The sequence below is a fragment of the Alternaria arborescens genome (genome assembly GCF_004154835.1).
Source record: "Alternaria arborescens strain FERA 675 chromosome Unknown contig_18, whole genome shotgun sequence".
In the NCBI taxonomy this organism is placed as follows: Eukaryota; Fungi; Ascomycota; class Dothideomycetes; order Pleosporales; family Pleosporaceae; genus Alternaria; species Alternaria arborescens.
In genome coordinates this window covers 573,886-596,404 of record NW_021167873.1, presented here as the reverse complement: position 1 = coordinate 596,404, position 22,519 = coordinate 573,886, and the positions used below count along the sequence as shown (strand labels likewise).

General features: G+C 52.3%; 9 protein-coding genes across 9 annotated transcripts; 5 read left to right on the top strand and 4 right to left on the bottom strand.

The window, feature by feature from the left end:
• Positions 1 to 392: 392 nt before the first annotated feature.
• On the bottom strand, positions 393 to 2,335 carry AA0111_g7899 (5-aminolevulinate synthase; the record flags this gene model as incomplete). The annotated part of the gene is made up of 2 exons (XM_028654286.1): positions 393 to 1,918; positions 1,999 to 2,335. 2 exons carry the CDS (start codon positions 2,333 to 2,335, stop codon positions 393 to 395), a joined length of 1,863 nt encoding a protein of 620 aa, XP_028504736.1.
• Positions 2,336 to 3,219: 884 nt separating this feature from the next.
• Positions 3,220 to 4,928, bottom strand: AA0111_g7898 (hypothetical protein; the record flags this gene model as incomplete). Its single annotated transcript, XM_028654285.1, has 2 exons — positions 3,220 to 4,134; positions 4,194 to 4,928. The coding sequence occupies 2 exons, from the start codon at positions 4,926 to 4,928 to the stop codon at positions 3,220 to 3,222; spliced, it is 1,650 nt and encodes a 549-aa protein (XP_028504735.1).
• Positions 4,929 to 5,360: 432 nt separating this feature from the next.
• On the top strand, positions 5,361 to 6,899 carry AA0111_g7897 (hypothetical protein; the record flags this gene model as incomplete). The annotated part of the gene is made up of 1 exon (XM_028654284.1): positions 5,361 to 6,899. The coding sequence occupies one exon, from the start codon at positions 5,361 to 5,363 to the stop codon at positions 6,897 to 6,899; it is 1,539 nt and encodes a 512-aa protein (XP_028504624.1).
• A 597-nt stretch (positions 6,900 to 7,496) lies between these two features.
• Positions 7,497 to 7,595, bottom strand: AA0111_g7896 (hypothetical protein; the record flags this gene model as incomplete). The annotated part of the gene is made up of 1 exon (XM_028654283.1): positions 7,497 to 7,595. The coding sequence occupies one exon, from the start codon at positions 7,593 to 7,595 to the stop codon at positions 7,497 to 7,499; it is 99 nt and encodes a 32-aa protein (XP_028504739.1).
• A 1,257-nt stretch (positions 7,596 to 8,852) lies between these two features.
• AA0111_g7895 (hypothetical protein) lies at positions 8,853 to 12,107 on the top strand (the record flags this gene model as incomplete). The annotated part of the gene is made up of 4 exons (XM_028654282.1): positions 8,853 to 9,177; positions 9,233 to 9,362; positions 9,410 to 9,846; positions 9,892 to 12,107. The coding sequence occupies 4 exons, from the start codon at positions 8,853 to 8,855 to the stop codon at positions 12,105 to 12,107; spliced, it is 3,108 nt and encodes a 1,035-aa protein (XP_028504738.1).
• A 1,533-nt stretch (positions 12,108 to 13,640) lies between these two features.
• Positions 13,641 to 15,318, top strand: AA0111_g7894 (hypothetical protein; the record flags this gene model as incomplete). The annotated part of the gene is made up of 3 exons (XM_028654281.1): positions 13,641 to 13,688; positions 13,819 to 15,087; positions 15,139 to 15,318. 3 exons carry the CDS (start codon positions 13,641 to 13,643, stop codon positions 15,316 to 15,318), a joined length of 1,497 nt encoding a protein of 498 aa, XP_028504737.1.
• Positions 15,319 to 17,198: 1,880 nt separating this feature from the next.
• AA0111_g7893 (hypothetical protein) lies at positions 17,199 to 18,431 on the bottom strand (the record flags this gene model as incomplete). The annotated part of the gene is made up of 1 exon (XM_028654280.1): positions 17,199 to 18,431. The coding sequence occupies one exon, from the start codon at positions 18,429 to 18,431 to the stop codon at positions 17,199 to 17,201; it is 1,233 nt and encodes a 410-aa protein (XP_028504743.1).
• A 684-nt stretch (positions 18,432 to 19,115) lies between these two features.
• Positions 19,116 to 20,504, top strand: AA0111_g7892 (GTP-binding protein 1; the record flags this gene model as incomplete). The annotated part of the gene is made up of 6 exons (XM_028654279.1): positions 19,116 to 19,144; positions 19,195 to 19,223; positions 19,273 to 19,287; positions 19,366 to 19,390; positions 19,442 to 19,873; positions 19,928 to 20,504. The coding sequence occupies 6 exons, from the start codon at positions 19,116 to 19,118 to the stop codon at positions 20,502 to 20,504; spliced, it is 1,107 nt and encodes a 368-aa protein (XP_028504742.1).
• A 664-nt stretch (positions 20,505 to 21,168) lies between these two features.
• On the top strand, positions 21,169 to 22,274 carry AA0111_g7891 (Delta(7)-sterol 5(6)-desaturase; the record flags this gene model as incomplete). The annotated part of the gene is made up of 2 exons (XM_028654278.1): positions 21,169 to 21,437; positions 21,488 to 22,274. 2 exons carry the CDS (start codon positions 21,169 to 21,171, stop codon positions 22,272 to 22,274), a joined length of 1,056 nt encoding a protein of 351 aa, XP_028504741.1.
• Positions 22,275 to 22,519: the final 245 nt, after the last annotated feature.

The following is a 22,519-nucleotide window of genomic DNA, read 5'->3' as shown; positions in this document are numbered from 1 at the left end:
TATAATCCTAGCTTTGCGCAATTCTATCACGATTTGTTGTGGCTCTACAACCTCATCTTTTTGACTATATTGAGTTGTTGGGGGTGTTCATCGAATGATGATGTTCATCGAACGCACGGGCATTGTAGCGCAATGGCTGACGTGAACCTAACGCTGCGGCCGTGCGCTCCACATCCACCAACACACGACAATACAGAGGCACCATTTCACTTTCACTTGAGCCTCACAACACTACTACTGTATCGAGATAGTCACGCGGTACCATGGACATGTGTTTGCACGGACAAATCATGTGTAAATTTCTCCGCGCTATCAACGCTTCATCCAACTACATAGGCCTCAAATAACTAAACGAGCGACCAGACCTCATCACCAAGCACCTGACTACATGTCTAAGCAGCAGCAGCAACAGCCTGGGCTGTAGCCTTGCGCTCGTTCTCGAGCACAGCCTCGAGCACGCCGGTCGCGCCCTGGCCTGCCTTCATCTCGTTGATGACATCAGTCAGGCCAAGTTGCTCGTCAGTCCAGAGGGGAGCGACCTCCTCCTTGCCAGCCTCGCCGACGCCAATGAAGCCGCCTTCAGCAGCCCATTCGCTTGTGCGCTTGATGCCCAACTGCTTCCACACAGCATCAACCGCCTCGACCAGGTGGTCGCGGTACTCCCGGATGTGACCTGGGGTCGGCGTGATGCGTAGTCGTTCCTGGCCTACAGGAACAGTGGGGTAGTTGATGGCCTGGACGTAGATGCCCCAGTCCTCGAGGAGGAGGTCAGACGCCTTCCTGGCCACCTCGGCGTTTCCAACAAGGACGGGAATAATGTGGCTAGGGTTCGGGATGACAGGGATGTTCTTCTCGCTCAAAGCATCCTTGACAGCGCGGGTGTGGAGTTGCTGCAGGCGTCGGTCACCCTGGTAGTTGGCCTGGTACTCAATGGCCGTCTTGGCACCTGCCATGGTCGCCGGTGGAAGGGAAGTAGTGAAAATGAAGCCGGGAGCGAGCGATCGGATAGTGTCGACAAGCTTGGCAGAGCCGGCAATATAGCCGCCAACGCAGCCGTAAGCTTTTCCGAGTGTACCAGTGATGATGTCTACGCGATCCTGAATAGTGCCCTGGGGCCGCCCTGCCTTGTGTGCTTCGTAGTCGAGATGTTCAGCGACACCGGCGCCGTGTGGTCCGTACATGCCTACAGCATGGACTTCGTCCAAAAAGGTAATGGCACCGTACTTCTCAGCGAGGTCGCAGATTTCTTCGATAGGTCCAATGGAACCGCACATGCTGTACACACTCTCAAAGGCAATGATCTTGGGGTATTCGGCAGGAATTGACTGCAGCTTCGCCTCAAGGTCTGCGACATCGTTGTGCTTGAATACCATCTTTTTCGCGCCTGAATGACGGATGCCCTGGATCATAGAGGCGTGGTTCAAGCTATCAGAGAGAATAACGCAGTTGGGCAGTTTGCTGCCGAGAGTCGCAAGAGTCGCATCGTTTGCTACATAGCACGACGAAAAGACGAGCGCAGCCTCCTTGGAGTGGAGCTTTGCAACGGTGTCCTCCAGTGCTACAGCGTGTTGGTTGTGTCCGGAGATGTTTCTGGTACCTCCGGCGCCAGCTCCGTAGTTATCCAGGGTCTCGTGCATCGACTTGAGTACGTGTGGGTTGCGTCCCATGCCGAGGTAGTCGTTGGAGCACCAGACAGTGACTTTGTCCTCCGGGGATTCCTTGTGGGCACGCGGAAATTCCTTGGCCAATCGGTTGATGTTGTTGAAGTAGCGATACGACTTGTCCTTGTGCTTCTTGTCCAGCTCATTGTGGTAAAAGCCTTCATAGTCGAACGTCGCGGCTCGTGGGGCGGACGGAGATGCGACGTTGGAGGGCTTAACATTGGCGGGCTTCAAAGCAGCGTGGGGAAATGGTGGACCTGCGCGATGTCAGCTTATGCTCTGCTTTTCACTCTGTGCCAGAGATGCGGCTATCTCGGCTTCATAGGAATTGGCGTACCCTGCTTGCCTCTGAGGCTCTCGATGTCGACAGCCTGGGCTTCCTTGGACGCTGTCGTGTGTAGCCTGGCTCGGTTCACGCGGGTGTGGTAAGCACGCACACCACCGAAAGCACCAGCAAGAGCGTTGTTGCCATTGCGGGAGCTCTGCACAGCAAGCGCCTTGCCCATGATCGGGCAGCGGCGAGCGAGAACCTGGAGGTTCGACATGCTTCCGGCGCCAGGAGAGACTTCCTGGCGGGCAGCGGCCGTCGTGGTGGAGAGGGAGCGCAGAGTGGCGGGTGACGTCTTGTGAAGGAACGGGCACATGGACTTCGACTGGCGCAAAAGAGCCTCCATGTTGGTCAAATGCGCGGCGTGTATGGGATTCGGTGTGCGTAGTAGGAGTGCAAGCAAATCGAGTGTGGTTGAGGGTGAAGACGGGCGTGAGAGAGAGGGAAAGTCGGTTCGAAAATGTGTCAAAGATGTACTACATGATTTACATGCGGTAATAGCGCGGATTCTAGTATGCCGGGCTTCGGCATCAAATGCACTCGTCATGATTGGTTCATCTATATTAGCCTCCAACGCTGCTTATGCCTTTTTAATCAGCGGTACGGTACTCCGGAGAGTAAATACTCGGATAGTTCCATGGCTTGCTTATACGCGTACAAAGGGTCCAGGGACAGCCTCGTGAGACCCTTTGCCATCAACTTGATACAGCTTCACGCTACGCTCTCTGCACTGAACCGCAATCTTTGTACATGTCATATATCATAGAGATAGACTTGCTGGTGCTCCGATTCCATCATCCAACACCTGAACTGCAACTCCCTGTTCTGTTCAGTAGTCATCATTGTGGCTTTAGCGTACCCCGCCTTTTGCCCGGCGACCTGGCCTCAAACCTCTATTCCGGAGCCGCCACCGTTCCCTTTTGTGAGGTTGATCTCGACAAGCTCATGAGGATCTGCAGTCTATCAGGTTGAGTAGTACATCTCTTCAAAACCTTGGTCTGGATACCTCGGCTTGCCCCCAACTGCGCTTCTTCGCTAGCGTACAGTGCACATGACTAGAGAGCCTTGCCGAAATACGCCGCACGTGGTTCGATATTTTCACACTTCGGCATCTTTGAACATTCCATAAGCAGCTTGTCAGGCCTAAGGTCTAGACCTCACAGCCAAACGGCCCTTTCCAGAGAACACGTAGTTGAACACAACATGCCGCATCTTCCAACGGCCGCCGACTCAGTCATCGTCTGAAATTTCAATGATCTCGGCCTGAGATGGCTGATCAGGATGTCGCAAAGCTTGCTCGCTGAAGGTCGTTCCCATAATCGTATACACATAGTTATAAAATGTGCCTGTCTCGGCAGTCCCGTCATCCATGAAGTTCCTGAGCTCCCCAAGATCTCTGCTAGATGCTTCAGGTCCCTTTGGATAATTGCAGCAAAACCACCATGAAAGGAATAGGGTGGTAAATGTAAGAATCTTGGGCATATCCCGAGGAAGGACACCCTGCAGCTTTGTCTCTCCTTTGCATAACATGTTAACACATGCTCTCATTTCTCTGATGAGGCTGGTCTTTCCAATGTTCTGAACCCGACCACGAATCATTTCGCGGTCGTTGGACTTCAATTCCTGGATGACTTTGGATACAACGCGCTTCCGGTCAAGATGCTCGACTAAATCTTCCCATCTCCAGCGGCGAACTGTAGCAATGGAGGCGCTCTCAGGTTCATCACCGTGATTAACAGGTGTACGCGTGGGAAAGGCGCCGTCTGGTTCAAAAGGCCCTAGTTGTGCATATTCAACTAGCTCCACGCTGTCAGCGATGACTGAGTCTCGCATAGATGACCGGACACGATTATCAAACTGGTCTTCAGTTGTATTGGCTACAGTCCCAGTATCGTTGTCAAAGGACAATGCGTTCCCGTTCTCAATGACGGATGAGCACGAGGGTGAGCCTAGATCGATAACCTCACTTGTTGGCTCGCCTCGGTGATTTGACGTGTCTTGTCGTAGTTTTGGTTGGTCGTCCAGTATGTGTTCTTCTTCGCCGTCGTGGACAGGTTCCAATTTGTAAATATCGCGCAACCAAGCCGCAAGCTCCATGCAATCCACAGTGCCCTCGAGGTTGCTACATTGTTGCCGTACTTGTTTCTGCAAGGATCATTGTCAGTTTATGTTACTGGAGTGACCGAGAAAGTATGATAGCTTACCGCATTGCTTCCTGGATCCTTTATGATCTCGTCACACAATTTGTTCAATCTTTGACTGAAATAATCGTACTCTGTTTCATAGTGCTGTGCAAGCCTTTCTCGTTCGCCTTTTGCTTCAGCCTCGTTCCACACAGTTTTTGGATCTACCCTCTCTTTACTGGGAACGCCTTTGTTCGGTACCCAAGCATTTGTATAAAACTCGATTCGCTCGTTAATAATCCGGACGATCTCGTCCTGGCTCACATTGGTCCGTTTATTCGTCTCTTCGACTGCATCATCATGCTGATCCTCATGTATTTGTGCATCTTCCTCGCCAACATCCATCGACCCAAAGTCGTCCTCATCTTCTAGCTCGTCCTCGTCAGGTAGATCTACGATCTGGTCGCCCCCAGCAATGTTCTGCCATTTCAGCAGATCACTGTAGTCGTTTACGTTTGAATCTACTTGCCGCAATAGCCCGCTGGTTGCCGTATTCAAACTCACTTGAGAACCAGAGAGTACACTGAGCGGCGTTGTTGAGAGGTTAGTGATGTTCCTCCGCTTGTTACCTGCTTCGTCTGTAATGATAACACCTTCGGAGATTCCAGTTCGCCGTACAGAGGGCGAGTTGTCTGCGCTATTGGTATGAAGCGCCATAGCATCAGGAATTTGTGTATCAGGGTAGCCTGCATCTCTGTATAGTGCGTTTGTGTGAAGGTCATCCACTGTCCACAACCGGGGATCGCTCGCGGGCATTTCGCTAGTCCTCGAGCAGGACTGCTGTAACTTGTTGATATTTCGCGACACCTAACAGTGTAGGAAGGCTATGGTGGTGAAAGATGCGGCCATGTCGGAACTAGCTCTGAAGTGGAGCGGATTGGACAACGCGTGGTGAAGGCAGGACAGCCAATAAGGCAAGTGCGCGCCATCACTTGACCACGCGAGGAGGGGCAAACACCACCAAAGTTCACAATCCAAAGTAAAGGCAGAGAGCAAACGAGCGTTGTCCTATCGAATAATTGCTGGTGACTTATTACAATAGATGACTAAGGCCAATCGGTGTGTCTCGGGCTTTGGCGGGGCAAGATGAGGCAATTGCTCTAGCGCGGATAGCATTTGTAAGTCTTTCGTACCTAATCCGTTTGCCCTCTCGACAACAACCGAACCAGCTCAGCAATCAAAAGAATTATGTCGCCTACCGACTACCCGCCGGAGCTATCGAAACAGGAGGAGGAGTATCTACTGTCCAATCTCAAGGATTGGTCGATAGCGCATGGTTTGGCGGTTCGCCCAGCTCCGTCATTCGTCCAGCCATCACAGGATCCATCTGGGGTTCTCGCAAGCACAGCACCAGTCACTCTGTTTCCAAGCTTGTTCCCTCGCTCCTGTTTTGACGAAGGACTCTCCATACAAAACGCTTACAACGAGTTGTACTCAGCTATTGCTAGAGATGAGTCGTGGCTAAAGAGCATCGTAGAGGAGCTTGTACGTGTTGACGACTTCGTTGCAAAGCTATGGCAGACCCATCTTGAAGTCAAGAAGGAAGGCTATGTGCAAGACCTCTCGTTGGGTCTTTTTCGCTCAGACTACATGGTGCATCAAGACCCTTCGCAGTCCAGTTCATCCCCTGGCTTGAAACAGGTCGAGTTCAATACTATTGCATCCTCATTTGGTGGACTATCCTCCCAAGTTTCCGCATTACACAAATATCTTCTTACCATCGACGCTTATCCTAATTCAACGTCATCCATTATCAAGCACGATGCTTTGCGACAGAGCCAATCTGCTTCTTCCTTGGCACAGGGTCTCGCTGCAGCACACAAGGCGTACGGAGCTTCGCACACCAAACGTCCATTATGTGTCCTGTTCGTTGTACAGGACCCGGAGAGAAACGTGTTCGATCAGAGACATCTCGAATACGCCTTACTTGAAGAAAATGGCGTCCGCGCCTTCCGATTACCTTTCGGCGAGACGCTGTCTCACACACAACTCGACACAGACCGTACCTTGGTCTACACGCCACCAAATTCGCCATCAAAATCATATGAAGTTACGACAATCTACTTCCGAGCGGGGTATTCACCGGACGATTACTCAAAAGACGAAGATTGGCATGCCCGTGTTCAGCTTGAAAAAAGCCGTGCCATCAAGTGTCCGAGCGTATTGACTCAGCTTGCTGGCTGCAAAAAAGTCCAGCAGGTGCTTGCTACGCCACATTCTCCGCATCTTAAGCGATTCCTCCCTGATGAGAAGGTCGCTTCGCGTGTGCTGAAAACCTTCGCCCCCATCTATCCCCTAGATAACAGCGAGGCTGGCGAGGAAGCGAAGAAACTTGCGACAGACGCTTCGTCGGCTACCAAGTATGTGCTGAAACCTCAGCGAGAGGGAGGCGGAAATAACATCTACCGGAAAGCCATTCCACCATTCTTGCAGAAGTTGCCCGAGACTCATTGGCCGGCGTACATCCTTATGGAGATGATCGAGCCGCCTCCACTCACAAACGCCATTCTTCGGAACGGTGAATTACAGAGAGGTGGCGTCATTTGCGAGCTTGGCGTATACGGTGTGTGTCTCTGGAGAAATGGAAATGGGGACGATCAAAAGGGCGAGATCCTGGAGAACTGGGAAGCCGGATATCTTCTCCGCACCAAGGGCGACCAAAGCGAGGAGGGTGGTGTGGCCGCGGGGTTCGGAGCGGTGGACAGCTTATGTCTGGTGGACGAATGAACACGCCGTTGAGCACGTATGCGCAGCTCGCTGCCAAACTGGTAGGAGCATTCGATTATAACGGTATTCTGAAGTCGTTCGCACGCATCTTCGGTCGAGCTCAAACCAAGGGTAAGCGACGCGATGTGCTGTACACTGTTAGCGCCGAGCTCTCGCAACGCAACCAACATCAATACATACCCACCTTCAATGTGCCACAGACTACATGTCCACTGCGTCCATCACTGAATTCTTTCAACAAATTAATATTGTGCGTGATCGAGGACGGCAATCGAGCCTCCGTCGTGTAACTCGCGGAAATGCTTGCGCCTCAAATTCGGAAGCTTTTTGCCTGTATTGGCAATCTTAACGGACCCACTATGATCTTGGGAGAACGTGCAGAGCCCAGCCTTCCATGTTGAAGATTCAAGTTCAATCTGTGCGACGACATATATGAAACAGAGATGGCAGTGCGATGCTTCGGAATACTTCGGAGTGCAAGGTGCGAGCAGATATCAGATCTATTGGACTCGCATTACAGCTGTGAGAACTGTCTGTAGACCTGGTGAAGCTAGTGACAAGGAGGTTGGCAGGTCGATCGAATCGCTAGTGCTAACGTCAGGGAGGGAGCACGGAGACGATTCCCACGTTGATGTTCGTCAGAACTGGATCGTCGGCACTGCGCACGGCTGCCTGCAGATCTAGTGCTGCGGACATCTTCGGTTACAGGAGCTGCATTGTCGGTTGCAGGAGTTGCCGTATTAGTTGATTCCCGAGGCCATGATCCCCCCTCTTCGGACAACGCGATGTTGTATCTTTCATTCGATCTAGAATCAAGATCTCGGCAGCTGAAGAAAAATGAAAGATCTCACATTTATCGAGACTTTGAGGCTTGAACCTTGCGGCCGTACTACGGCTGAGTCTCCACGTTGGTTATGTGAGGAGCTCCTTTGTGGAGGGTCTTTATGCATGCTGCGGCAGCTTATGCATGGATGCGTAGCACGATCCCTGTCTACAGAGATGGCAGCCCTACGAATGGCAGCACCTCAGCTCATGATACGTTCTCCTTCATCAACCTCTCACTGGACGTCAGCGCCAAATGCCTGCTTGGCTCAAGTAATCACGGCTCATCTCGCATGCGTACGCGTTCGCTTGTTGGAAACCTTCAGCGCAAGCCTCCCGATCGAATTATCGACGGCATTCGGCAACGTTGAACGCCTCATCGTTGTGTCTTTTGCATGGCATCGGGTACCGTCCGAACGCCCTCAGGTGTCATCGCTGGATCAGGACGATTAGATAAAAAACTAGACTTGTTTTACTCTAGGTGGCTGGAAGGCGTTGCTCGGAAAACGTTAGAATGGCTATGGCTAAAGTCGCAATCTTAATTTCAACTTTGCAAAGGACCACACCACACCTGTTGCAGTATGGGTCATCCCAAAAAAAGCCCGCCGTTTCTGACGCCGCCGAGCTCTATGGCAATGCTTTTTTCTCATTGTAGGAACAGACCCCTGCTTGCTAAGCCTCTCGCTTTTTGCGACCCGCGGGAGGAGTCGTAGATCTCCTAACCGGGCGGGCTGCCGCTGACCTACGGTTTCTGTCGTCCGATATATGCCCAGGTGCGCCTGCACCATTCATTACCTATTTCCTGCATTCTTTTGCATTATCAGCTTCGCGTATTGGCCGTTCGTGCCTACCACACTCCTTTCTATTCGCTCTTTATCACTCTTAGTAATCGGCTCTCGCTATCGACGCTCGCTCTTTGAAACAGTCCTTACCACGAGTCAACTTGCTATTTCTTCAATCTTTGTTCGTGCGTCATCTTTGCGCCCACCCTTCAGACCATATCAGGAGTCGCGCTTTCCTCTTCGAGTATCTTCGCAGGGACTGTTCGTCGCAACCTCCCTCTGTAATCGTAATTCCTCTATGGCATCGGACTCACTGTGTTGCTAGACACGCGCTCTCTACACGGTCGCCATGCGCTTCTCATGTCACTATCTTGTTCTCTGTCTGGCCTTTATTCTATGTCTGCAATTAGCAGGAGCAGCTCCCCATGCTGCAGTCCGCAGACAGGATGACAGCCCTTCCGCGGACTCGACACCTCAAGGCCAGGACAGTGCTTCGCGAAATCCCTCTGCCACACCCAGACCGTCGGAAGTTATCTCATCACAGATCGAGTCAGAACGTCCTTCATCAACACCAGTATCTTCGGTCAAGCCATCAGAGACGCCAGTATCAAGCACCACCAACGATGTTCCCACCTCGATTCCAACTGATGGATCCTCGCCAGTGAGCCCCGAGGGTAAGTTAAATTAATTAAGTCAATTATCACAAACTCAAACTGACCTTGGATTTAGAAAGCAAGCCTGCAGACTCAAAAGACCCACTGCCTATCCACCCAAAGCTCACCCCTGCTATGGGTATCACTGGAGTGCTATTGCTACTCTCTGGGATAGGGTATGCCATTGTTGGTATTAAAAACAAATGGTATGTACATTGTTACTCATCTTCCAATGTAGGCTGACTAGTTCAAGGGTGTACGTGTTCGGCTCTGCGGCCTACCTGACCGCCCTCGCAGTCACTGTGTTGATTGTGTATCTTATGAACCCACCTGTTTCCGACGCCATCCAGGGAGCCTTCTTCGTGGCTGCCTTCTTTACCGGGGTGATCTTCGGTATACTATCACTGGTCTTCTCAGACATCACCGAAGGCTTTGGTTGCTTGCTCGGTGGCTTCTGCCTAAGCATGTGGTTCCTCAGCGTCAAAGACGGCGGCCTAATCACTTCGGGAACTGGTCGGGCAATCTTCATTGGTTGCATGTCAGCTGGAGGTTACTCGTTGGCTTTCAGCCACTACACGCGCACTTACGGTCTGATCGCATCAATCGCCTTCTCGGGTGCCACCGCTACCATTCTTGGTATCGACTGCCTGGCTGGCTCTGGGTGGAAGGAGTTCTGGCTTTACCTCTGGAGTGAGTACTTATACGGTCCCTGCAGACTATTACTGACATTCACAGACTTGAACGATAACATCTTCCCTCTGGACACTAACACTTATCCGGTCACTAAGAACATCAAAGCCGAGCTGGCTGGTGTTGTTATCATCACAGCAGTCGGAATTGTCTCCCAGCTGCGCGTTTGGAAGCTGGTCAAACAGCATCGCGAAAAGGCCGCCGCTCAACAGCTTGAGAGACAGCAAGATCAGGACCGCGAAGAGGAGGAACAAGGACGCAAAGTGGAGGACAACTTCCAGAAAGAACGTGCTCAATGGGAGGCCGCATATGGTGGAAAGGATGTACCCGAGACCAGCGTCCGATCCTCCATCTCAAGTCCCAAAGGCTCCACTCATATTGAAGAGAAGGAAGTCTATGGAAATGACAGCGTGGAAAAACTCAACGTACCGAACACCGGATTGACACGATCAGTCACCAACAGCCCGAACCCTGGTGCTAGCGTTACTATCCGTGTTTTGAATGAGGACGCAATTGAACAGCTTGACCCGGAAACACCAATGTCCGAAAACCAACTTGGGATCCAGATGGGTGAGGGCGAGAAGGCTTTGCCTGCGGCTCCAGAGGATGGCTCGATGCCTACTCCGGCCAAGAGTAACAGCCTACGCCCTTCAGCTCCACCGCCTCCTCCATCAGTCGTTCCACTCCCATTCAAAGTTCCTAGCGAAGAAGATGCGCGTAGCGACGACGACGATAATGCCTCCGTATCTGCTGTTCCTGAGTCCGATCCCGAAGCCGAAGAGTCGCGACGTCTGTCAAAGCGCGTTTCCGATGTCTCTGCCATGAGACAGCGCATTTCCAGGGACATGGTTGCTTCACAAGAGGCTATAATGGGAATGCGACCTGACGAAGATGACCGCGCCTCGTCTCTTGCCGCCACTTTGGACCATGATCTCGATGCGCTGTCTTCTCATGATCTTTCCCCATTGCCATCGCCAGTCGGAGCCGAGAACGACAACCCACTAGAAAAGCCTGGACTTAAGAGGCAAGATTCCGACACAGTACCTTCCAGGAAGAATGCATCGACCGACAACGTCACACCGACATCCCTCACTACCAGCACCGACCCCAAGGTGGAACAGCCACAAAAGAAGTTAACCAAGCAGGACTCTGTAGTCGGGGCTGAAAAGAGCTTATCCAACTCTAAAACTAACAGTGAATACTCCAAGTCTAACCAATCTGAATCGCTATCTCAAAGTTCACCGGTAGAACAAGGCGGATCACAGATTGGCAGTCCTGCTGACAATGTGTTGCCGGAGAAACTGTCAAAGGTAGCCCTATCTTACCGCACGAACGAATGGGCGAAGCATCTCGAGGCCGCCGACAAACCGGATTACGAAGACTTGTTCCGACCTTCGTCTCCAGGGATTATGCTAGCGAATGGACAAGAGGAGAAGCCGGCACCTGTCAGTGAAGAGCTCGCAGCTGATCTATATGACAACAAGCGCGACTCGCGAAGGATGTCGACTGGAAGCAGGACCCAACGGAACAGCAGCAACGGACTCCGACGAAACACTTCCACCTTCTCTCAGGAGTCACTCACCAATCAGCGTTCCATGACGCATTCACCTTCTATCGCATCTCCCGGCATTCTCTCCCGGTCTAATTCCAACATAAGACAAGACACTCTTTCGCCTCTGCCCAGCAACACGCTGTTGAGCAAGCGCGAGAGTCTAATCAAGAACCGGGCATCAGCACTATCCCCCCAAACCTCATCGACAAATCTCCTAGCACAACATGAAGAAGAAGAGATGACACTGGCACAACGCCGTCAATTGCTCCAGCAGCAGCAACTGTTGTCGCCCACTCTCTCACACCAAACATCATTGAGGTCGCCAGGAAGAACACCACCATCGGCTTCGCAGAAGTGGCAGCAGAAGCCCTGGGCCACCAAGGGTGCTCCAGCAGGGTTCGACTCGCATCAGCCCAAACGCGCGAACAGCAGCGCTCAATCGGAGCAGAAGCGTGAGCAACTCTACGCAGGCTGGCGCGATACTATGCGCGACATCCAACCGCCACAGACAGCGGCCCACATTGCAGAACAACAGCGCGCAGCGTTGATCATGGACAGGAGACAGAAGGAGATGGAGAAGCAACAGCGCGAGCTGATGCAGCAGCAGCGTGCTAGTCAGATGGACAGCATGATGCGCAGCGGGCAGATGATGGATGCACACAGAGAGGCGATGAGGAAGATGCAGGCGAATGCCAACCGACACACTTGACTGTGAATATTTCCTTGGAGTTGGATGCGCGAGAGTTTGGAGCCGGCGGGCCCGCACGACCTTATTTTTCGGTAAATGTAGTAGGTTTCTTTCTTATTATTATCATGCAAAGCCTTTGAGCATTGCGACTAGGTCATGTCATCATGATGGATAGGGATGGACATGAGGGACGCGTTATTTTGACGTACATATACCAGTGATATACTATTTGCATGAGGGAGGATTTTGTCTTTATATACAAGCAAGCGGCACAACTTGCGGCGCTATACCAATATCATAACCATAACATATGAACAAGCATTTCGGCAGCAATGTGTGGTGGTGGGTGTGTGCTCTATTGATCGTCGAAAGTAGGCGACGAGTTATATCTGGGATGACGAAGTCACGGGCGTTTGGACTACGACGATGCTTGGAGTCCTGTCAAAGTGAGGCTGGAGGATTGATTAGATATGAGCTGTGCCGCAGCCACCTGTCTCGCGACACGTCTCGAGGTAAGCACAACAGGCAGACTTGGTATGATAGCAGCCACTGCACAGACAGGTGCTGACATCATTCGTGGGTTAGTATCGGAACAAAGTGTGAAAAGGGGGCAAGTGTGATGGACAGGCAATGGAGCTAACATGGCACACGGACGAACCTGTCTAGATGAAAGCAAGTGCGCGATCCGGCGACACGGATCCGGGAAGAGCTGACGGCGCGGCGGTGGGATGTGGCTTGTGTGGTGGGTGATTGCAGGGCTTATTCGCTACTCATGGGCAAGAGATGGTGAGATGTTGTCATGTGTGTAGTGAGATGGACAGGGTAGGCATTGATCGGATCGACGGGGGTCCTGATGGGGACGAGCATAAAGTGTGAGATGGTTACATATACATGGACGATGACGATGGTCGCTGGGCCGTGTTTGAGGCCGGCAGACACTGGGACCGAGGTAGTACTAGCGAATATGGAATACTGTGGGCGGGCTGAGAATAACTTTGGCTCTAGACATTTTGTGTGCGTCGTCACGGGCAGCGACAGCGGACGACGGTTGGCAACGGCTGGCCGCCTGGCCGCCTGGATGTGCCCGCGACGTACGTATTCCAACGTCTGGTAGGTAGTAGTAGTAGTGGTAGTTTTAATTGCAGCCATGGATCAGTTTGACAGGCAATGCCGGGCAGGGTGGGTTAGGCGGTCGTCAGTGTGATGTGATATAACATGTAGGACTGGTTGTTCGGTTCGGTCGCTGCAGGGCTTAATGCAGGCACCTCTGTCGGAAGGGCCTCAGCTGCAGGGGTTACCGTTATTCGGCAGGGCAGTCCTCAGGGCAGCACAAGCCACGGTCCAGCAATGTCGCGCCGGGGAAGCATGGGAGCAGCACTGCACTGGTGGTGCCCAAGTCCAAGTGTGGCCGGACGAGGCGGAGGGGGATCTGGTGGCAGGCCTGCTCGTGTCCATGTGTCGTGCGCGTGTTTTGTACAAGAAGAAGCAAGCACCCGGCCTTGCTCCCCTTTCGAAGCGAGTTTTTTTCCTGATGCGTGTCCAAAGTTTATATCCATGGCCCGTCTCTGTCTCTGCTACTACCACTGTGGACATTGCGACATTGTGAGACACTGACACGCGACAAGACCACCACCACCAGTGACTTTTCCTGCGAACGTCACCTGCTACTCGTCACATACAGCAGCAGCCCTCTCTCGCCATCGTCACCACCGACACGACACGCCCTCTCTAGCCATCGTCGCCCATCCGCCCGCCGCCCGCCTGTGTTGACCGGCCGTTGCTGCAGGCCCGATGCAGTGAGCATGGACCACTTGGGACCCCTAAGGAATTCACCACCAACGCCTTCACCCCGTTCACCGTCACCACGACGACTTCACGCCCGCCCGCCGCTGCTTACCCGTCGCCTTCTGCGTCGCCAGTGCCTGCCCGCTGGTCGCTGACGAACCGCATCTTCAACCTCAATCTGCGCTCGCTGTACCAGGGCCCGCCGCGCCTGCCCGCCTCGCGTCTCTGGAACCCCGTCAACTCTTCTCCACGCACCCTCCAGGTCGAGAATCCCGCCCCCGCAGCAGCACACGCAGCACCCACCGGCGTCTTGTACCCGCCGCTGCGAACTGCCCCGCGCGAAGAGCACTACCCGAACCTGCCCATTGAGAGGGACGTCGGCGCCAGAGAGGACGGCCGCGACGAGTACCCTCTGCTATCCCTTCCAGAGCAGCGCCTCAGTCGCCAGAGCCCTGTGCCGAGCTCCCTCGCTGTCCAACGTTCCACGTGCGAGGACAGCATCAGCGGTCGCACCAGCATCGCCCTTCCGCGCGATCGAAGAAGCCAGCAGCTATCACAGCCGCCCACCCCAGGACCTGCCATGGCTTCTGGTGCGAATCCCAGAGACAGCGTGTCGCCCGCACTGCACGTCGACAAGGACATTGAAGCCGGTCGCAACCATCAGCACCCGCAGCAGCAGCAGCCGGGCATGCTGTCGCGCGTCTCCCTGCCCAGCTCCCGACGCACCTCACTAGGCTCCCGACGATCAGGGTCTGCAGGTGACGACGACGCTGACGCCGCGTCCGAGTTTCCGTGGGGTCCCTCGCATCCCTGCTTTCCCCATCCGAACCCGCATGTGCCACTGGATTCCGAGCTGTACAACACGACGCGTATCATCCGCATAAAGCGCGACTGGATGACCAAGGGTGACCTGGCCCCGACATTTGCCAACCTATACCCCGAGATATTGGACCCACTCGTCACCGAAGACGACTTCCGGATACTGATCAAGAAGATCAACGATACCCTAATTGACGCCTTCGACCCCTTCACCTTTCGCGCCTGTCTCGACACCGTCATGGGCATCGCTACTTTCTGGCTGTGGGAAGATGCGGGGTTCACAGGTGTGAAGAAGCAATTAGCAGAGCTGGAGCGCTGGATCGAAGACTGGAACCGGGACATTGGCGCAAAAGAAGCCGTCAAAATTATCCCATTACGGCGGACCGGATATCTGACAGTATGTGCACACGCATATCCCAATTAGAGCTAGACTAACTTATTCCCCCAGCTCGACGTGCAAATACCAGACCCTCATCTCGGTCCCGACACAGGTACGCGACCACACACGCAAGAAGAAAATCACTCCGACGAAGCGCCACGGCAGCAGCACGACCAATATTTACCATACCCCATTACACCTACCCTACAGGTTAATTCCCAACCACCCATCATCGAAGCGCAGTCGTAATACACATATACACACATAGCATATGAGGACAGAGAAAACAAGGATAACAGTTTAGGAACGATACCACGGGTTTAGCGGCATCAGCACCGGTCGTTGAGGAGTTTGTTGGCCATACGTCTGCTTGGGGGGCCATTTTGTTGACTCTTCTTTTTTCTTTTCTCCCGTGTCACGACATACAGTACACACATCTGCGGCGACGCAAAACACACAAGTCATAATGTTTCTTTTTCCTCGTTTATCGCCTGTTGGGCTCTTGTTCCTGTTTGTTTTTGCGCGATCGATTTTTTCCGATTTTCATTCTGATACCCTGCTGCCGTATTCATTCGCGATACCGTATCGCGACCTTTTGTTTGTGCTGGCCTAGTACCCGATAGATGCCCTGTTGTGGCGTAAGCAAATAACAACCATTATTAATCATCCTCCCTGCTACTACCGTCACACCGTGCCACTCATCGTCTGCTTTTCCCTCAGCGATCCGGCGGCACTTGAAGCGCTACGTCTTCTTGGTGTGGCGAGGCAACTGACTCGACATTCGCCTCAGTCTTGCATTGCCTCGCATTGACACCGTCATTTCCCAACGTTGGTGTTGCCCTTGTTGGAGCTGACTGCATGATCCCGGCGGTACACGTTTCAGCTGTCATGACGTGTTGGTGTAATGACTCGATTTACAAAGTTTATATGTTGACGCCATGGCAGGGTACAGACTCAGGGTTGCCCGAGCTAAGTCCTAGGCATAGAGAGTGGGGAGGAGATATAAGTGGGAAGGATGTGATTTGGTGTATGTGCATAATGAGAAAGTCCTGTGGAAATGGTAACACGTCGGAAGTAAAGAGTGAACGGTTGAATCTGAATCATTGATCGCGATAGGGTAGCATATGTCCTTGCAAGTTCAACGCATACGCTTAGCCGTTCTTCCGCTACCCTTGGATTTCGATTATGAGACATTGTCCAAACCTCTGCTTCCTAATATCATTTGTAGCTGTGGCTGTAGTTGGTAGAGGTAATGGGGGAAGACACTGATCTTCTGCCATCTCTCAAGGGCTCTGGATTGGCGACGACGCGTAGGTTGACGTTGCGGGTTACGATACGGCTATTGATGTAAGCAAATAATAAGACCGGACGTTGAGATACAACAAGACGTATTGTACTTGCCGATTCGCAGGTAGAGCGAAACACGGATGCCAGCCTATTGATCCCCTCTCAACGTCTTCTTGAGACTGCTCATCCATAACCCAATACCACGCCGCGAACTGAGCTTCTTCTTGCATGTCTGTCACATGCTTCATCACGCCGTCGTATACTTGTGGACAGAATGACCGCGGGATGAGGCCATTCGCGTCGAGCGATGCAGCAGGTAGCATGTCAGGAACGGCGGCATGGGAGAGTGTGCGCCAAGTCATGTTGAACATTATCTCTGTTGGTGAGAATTTGGATTCCATGGTTCGTCTTGGTGGAAATACGGATTCCACTCTTGATGGCCGTTCAACTCGGATCATGATAGGGAGCGAAGGGTACGGGCTAAAGTAATCATTTGCAGTCGCGGCAGTGATTTCTGTCGAGAGTGTATTGTGAAAGGCTTAGAGTGTATGTGTAGACGTGCAAGCATATTCGTCGGGGTAAGAAATGGGCGCTGGCAGGTGGAGGTAAATTGTGAAATGGAAGAATGGGTGTTGATTGAACACGAAAGTCAAGGCAACCAGTCTTAGTGGTGACTGTGAAAGCGCAAACGGAGGCATTGGTAGAGGACTCTAAGCTTAGTAAAAATTATTGTTTCGCGTTCCACCTGAATCCATTGTCTTGTCAGTACAGTCTACTACGCTTCTCGCACACACTGGAAGCTATGCCATACAAAACTTGGAGACGATCGAATCTCTAACACTCTAGAATGCAATACCAGTTGTCCACCATGTATCTCCGCTATGCCACCGTACCAGTTGCCCACCCCAGCACCACAACCCGTCTCTTGCATCAGGACCGAATCCTAGACCTCGGAACAAGGAAAGAGGAACCGGCTCGAAAAGCCATACACCACCTCTCGCAAAGTCGTCGCAGAGAAGATGGGCCGTGAAGTAGAACCAGACGTGGACATAAAGGAAGGTGAATCCCTGCTTCAGCCAACCAGGTAGATTGCGACCTAGTCCAGCGGATTTTGCGGCTTGTGTTAAAGTGACTTCAGCGAAAATACCAAGCGCTTGGAGAAGGAAGAATGTCATTGGTCCTCGAAGTGGTCGGGTATCTCCAGCACAAGTCCAGCTCCCACTACCGTGTACAAAGCCGCTCAGGAAGAAAGCGATGAACAGTTGTAAAGCTTTTGCTGCCGGACTCTTCTTGTCCATACCAAAAACCTCAATAAGCTTGCGGCTTGGTTCCTGGAATGCAAACCGAAAAGTTTGGTGCCACCAACTTCCCCACCACCCGGCTAGTCCTTTGTTTAGGACGACGCTATACGGTGCCCAGGTTTCGGGGTACATCCACGGTTCTGCACGCGCTCCGAGGAGAGAGGAAGAGAGCAAACCAGAGAAGACGAGCGGTCCTAGGGAGAAGATGGTTTGGAGCGCGTATTTGACAGCGAGCATAGATAGGGTCAGATGGTATATGTGAGTTAGGACCGGACTGTTTGTGAGGATGGAAGGAAGGTATGTCGGTGGTGCTCTGTCGACATAGCCCCAGAAATAAGGATCCCACATCATTGTCGTCTTCAGCGCATCTATGATGAAGTAACCTTTTACAAATGTCCACGCGTTCTTCCTGAGCAACTCTTTCCTGTCTGTATAGAGCTTTACTTGTCCATCGTGAATCCTGTACGAGTGTTTTGGCACCACGTCACCTGAGTTGGCGTGCAGTTGCTCCTGGATGAACTTGGGAGGCGGTGGGAGAGCAGAAGTTCGCCAGTTCCAGCCCATGCCGCGGAAGTTGCAGAATATATCCAAGACCCAGTCGAGACGCTCGATGAAAGGCCTGAGCGGATAAGGCTGCCATGCGAACTGGCCATGGCGGTCTCTTGGTCCGGCTGAACTATTGACGACATCCTCTTCTGTGGCATTTTCAGCACTGCTATTCGGTCTGTTCTTCTCTTTTGCTTGGTTTCGATCGGATCCGAAAACGCCTTCCATTCTTTCAATACGCATAAAGTCCGTTTGTGCATCGTTGCACACTATGATCGCTCCCACCCACGCCACGCTCCATGCATTGATTAGGCCAATCCCCAAAGCTGGTGCTACGGCCCTCGTCCTTGTGTATAAATTACTGTACGTTGCAAAGCCCGTCATCCATGCAAACGCCAAGTATCGAGACCTCTTGAGCCATGGCCGATTCTGATGTGGGATAAGAAGGTATATAATGACAACAAGCGCACCGATTGTTCCCCAGGGATATAGAAAGGGTTGGTATTCTCCAGACGCGACAGCTTTGTCATACTGAGCGTGGTAGTGATTTATCAAATCGTGATGCGAGTACGGCCAAGGGTCTGAGGATTTGAACAACATGCTTGCGGTAAGGAACAAAAAACAGCACACTGGTAAGAAACAGACGACATAGGAAAGAAAGAAAATGTACTAAGCACTTGGAATCACAAAACAAACAAGCGTGGCGCGAAATGCTGATGGCATTCTAGATGACGCACTGCATCTTGCGTGTGCGCTAGGCTGAAAGAGTGATAGCGCTGGACTGCGGGCGCCGCAACACCAAACCTTTACCATCGTGATATCGCTGGACTGCAGCCGCCACGAAGTGCGATACCGTATCCTCACCCCAGTCCCTCTCTAACCGAGCGCAAAGAGTGCGAATAAACCGCCAAGATGGTGAACATCACAGAGAAGATCAAAGAGTGGGATAGCGCTGAAGTTTTGATGTGGCCTTGTGCTAACGCCCCGCCAGGATTGAGGATGAGATGAGGAGGACGCAGAGTGAGCCAAAAGTACAGTTGATGTGGAAATCCAAGCTAACGTCTTGCAGAGAATAAGGCTACGGGTATGTCCACGCAAATTTGACTCCATTATCCAGCGGCAATGGGGTCATTCAGTATCACGTGCTAACATTGAAGTCAAGAATATCATCTTGGTCTACTGAAAGGGTACCAAACCTGTCCTTATTTACTAATGTATTTGTGCTAATCTGGCTACAGAAAACTTGCTCGTCTTCGCGCACAACTCCTTGAGCCCGCTGCAGGTGCAGGTGGTGGCGGAGGAAGCGGATTTGACGTATCTAAGTCTGGAGATGCACGTATAGCACTTGTTGGCTTTCCTTCTGTAGGAAAGTCTACTTTTCTCTCCAGAGTCACAAAAACAAAGTCAGAAGCCGCATCGTACGCCTTCACCACTCTTACAGCGATCCCCGGTGTGCTGGAATATGGCGGTGCCGAGATTCAAGTTCTGGATCTACCGGGTATCATTGAGGGTGCTGCAGAGGGTAAGGGACGAGGAAGGCAGGTCATTAGTGCAGCGAAAACTAGTGATCTCATCTGCATGATTCTTGATGCAACGAAGAAAGCAGAGCAAAGACGATTGCTAGAAGCAGAACTGGAAGCTGTCGGTATCCGGCTGAACCGTGAACCACCGTAAGTTCATGTTGACTCGCCGCATAACGTAGCAAGATGTTGACCGACATGCAGAAACATCTATCTCAAACCTAAAAAGGCTGGTGGCATGAAGATCAACTTCCAGGTTCCTCCCAAGCATCTCGATGAGAAGATGGTCTACAACATCCTCAAAGACTACAAGATGCTCAACTGCGAAGTACTTGTCCGAGACGAAAACGCAACGGTTGACGACTTTATCGATGTCATCATGAAGGACCACAGGAAATACATCAAGTGTCTATATGTATACAACAAGATCGATAGCATCGGTCTACCTCACCTGGACGAACTGGCGAGGGAGCCACATACGGTCGTCATGAGCTGTGAGCTCGACCTTGGTATTCAGGATGTTGTGGACAGGTGTTGGGAAGAATTGAGGTTGATCAGGGTGTACACCAAGAGGAAAGGCAATGACCCGGATTTCTCCGAGGCGCTGATTGTACGGCACGGAAGTACGATTGAAGATGTTTGCGACCAGGTGCATCGAACGCTGAAGGAGACGTTCAAGCATGCCTTGGTCTGGGGTGCGAGTGCTAGGCATGTGCCGCAAAAGGTCGGTCTTGGACATGTAGTGGCCGACGAGGATGTTGTCAGCATTGTGGCGAAGTAATGCTGTAGTTGACAGAGGAATGACCATCAGCTGTTCACGTCGTACAGAAAGGGCTCTGATTAGATAGGCTAACCGCGCAATCACGGCTTGCAAGCGCAACAGTGGCGTGTTTACTGTGCTGTTGCCATCCGAGATGCTCCGAGCATCGGACGAGAAGATCTGATAAGGGGCCGCCCCTGCACGTCCCCCATAAGGCTGTCAGTCCACTCCGGCCTGAGCGGATGCTTCATATCCGTCGCGCGAGATTATGATGCGAAGTCACGTGAGGGTTTCTAGTCTTTGGGTCGCGACTTTTGATTGGCACAGAGGCAGCCGGTTGAGCAGCAAATGGAGTTAAGATGGACCCTGGCGTGCCTCAAGCTCAGGGACGCTTGTACTCGGCGCGCTGAAAAGTTATTGCCGATAAAGCACTGCGTCCCGTTATTGCTACCTACTTGACCGAGAGCATTCGCCTCGCCACATTCGTTTGTATTCCCCTAGATACCCTGCTGCTTTGGCACTACTCTTTGGATTTCCCTTGTTGCCTTTTTTTCTCAGTGCGACACAGTAATACGTTTCTGCATTGCATGCGCCTACTGCTCATCCAAAACACCACGAATCGCAGCCCTCCCGTACCTGAATCCACCGATCGCCGAGGCATCCCCTCACCCCAACCACAGCAGCCATGGACGTCGTCCTCGAATTGGCAGACACGTTCTTGTTCGACCCTCTATACGCCACTCTCCTTCCCGCCTCTACATCGTCCTTTGCCGGCAATGCGACCGTCTCAAGCATCAGAGAGGAGCCCACCGCTTTCGCCGTGCCACATGCGACTTGGCAGTACGAGCCCTCAACACAGTTCTTCTCCGTCGAGCCCTCCAAGTATGCCTACATGAGCCAATGGACGCGTGACGATTGGCGACGACAGGCTCTCTCATTGTACCTTATCACATGGTATGCAGTGCCCCAGACACAATGGCTAAACTCTCCTAACAATTCCGTAGGCTCTTTGGCGTACTCGTCTACTACGTCTTCGCAGGCGCCTCGTACTACTTCGTCTTTGACAAGGCCACCTTCAACCACCCACGATACCTCAAAAACCAGATCAAGCAAGAGATGAAACAGGCCAACATCGCCTTCCCCATCATGGCCATCTTCACCGTACCCTGGTTCCTGCTCGAGGTCCGCGGATACTCTAAGCTGTACGATACCGTAGACCAAGGCCCGGGACTCTGGTACAACTACCTGCAGTTCCCGCTCTTCTTCCTCTTCACCGACTCGGCCATCTACTGGATCCACCGTGGTCTGCACCACCCCCGCGTCTACAAGTACGTCCACAAGCCACACCACAAGTGGATTATGCCGACCCCCTTCGCCTCGCACGCCTTCCACCCTGCCGACGGCTACGCTCAGGGTCTGCCTTACCACATCTTCCCCTTCATATTCCCTCTGTCCAAGTTCGCATACGTCTTCCTCTTCGTCTTCGTCAACATCTGGACTGTCCTGATCCACGACGGCGAGTACGCGCACAACTCTCCTATCATCAACGGTGCCGCCTGCCACACCATGCACCACCTATACTTCAACTACAACTACGGACAGTACACTACCCTCTGGGACCGCCTTGGAGGAAGTTACAGGAAGCCCAACGACGAGCTCTTCCAAAAGGAGCTCAAGATGTGTCAAAGCGAGTGGAAGAAGCAGGCGGAAGCCGTCGACAAAATGGTACAACAAGTCGAGGGCGATGAGAATAACCGCACATATGCTTCTGAGACGAAGAAGGTCCGCTAGACGTTCCTTTCGTCTCAAGTACATTGCAACCGGCAAAGATATTGAAACGCTGTTACGAAAAGTTTTTGGGGCGAAGAGTTAAATGCTCATGCGATCGCGGGCCGGTCTTCGTTGGCTGTTTGGATTGAATATTTCTGTGTGTGTGTGTGTGTGTGTGTGTGTGTGTGTGTATATATATCGTTCTTTGCGCTCGTTGCATCAAGAGTTTGAGTATACCGGTTTTGCTTTGAGGAGCAGAGCGCTTG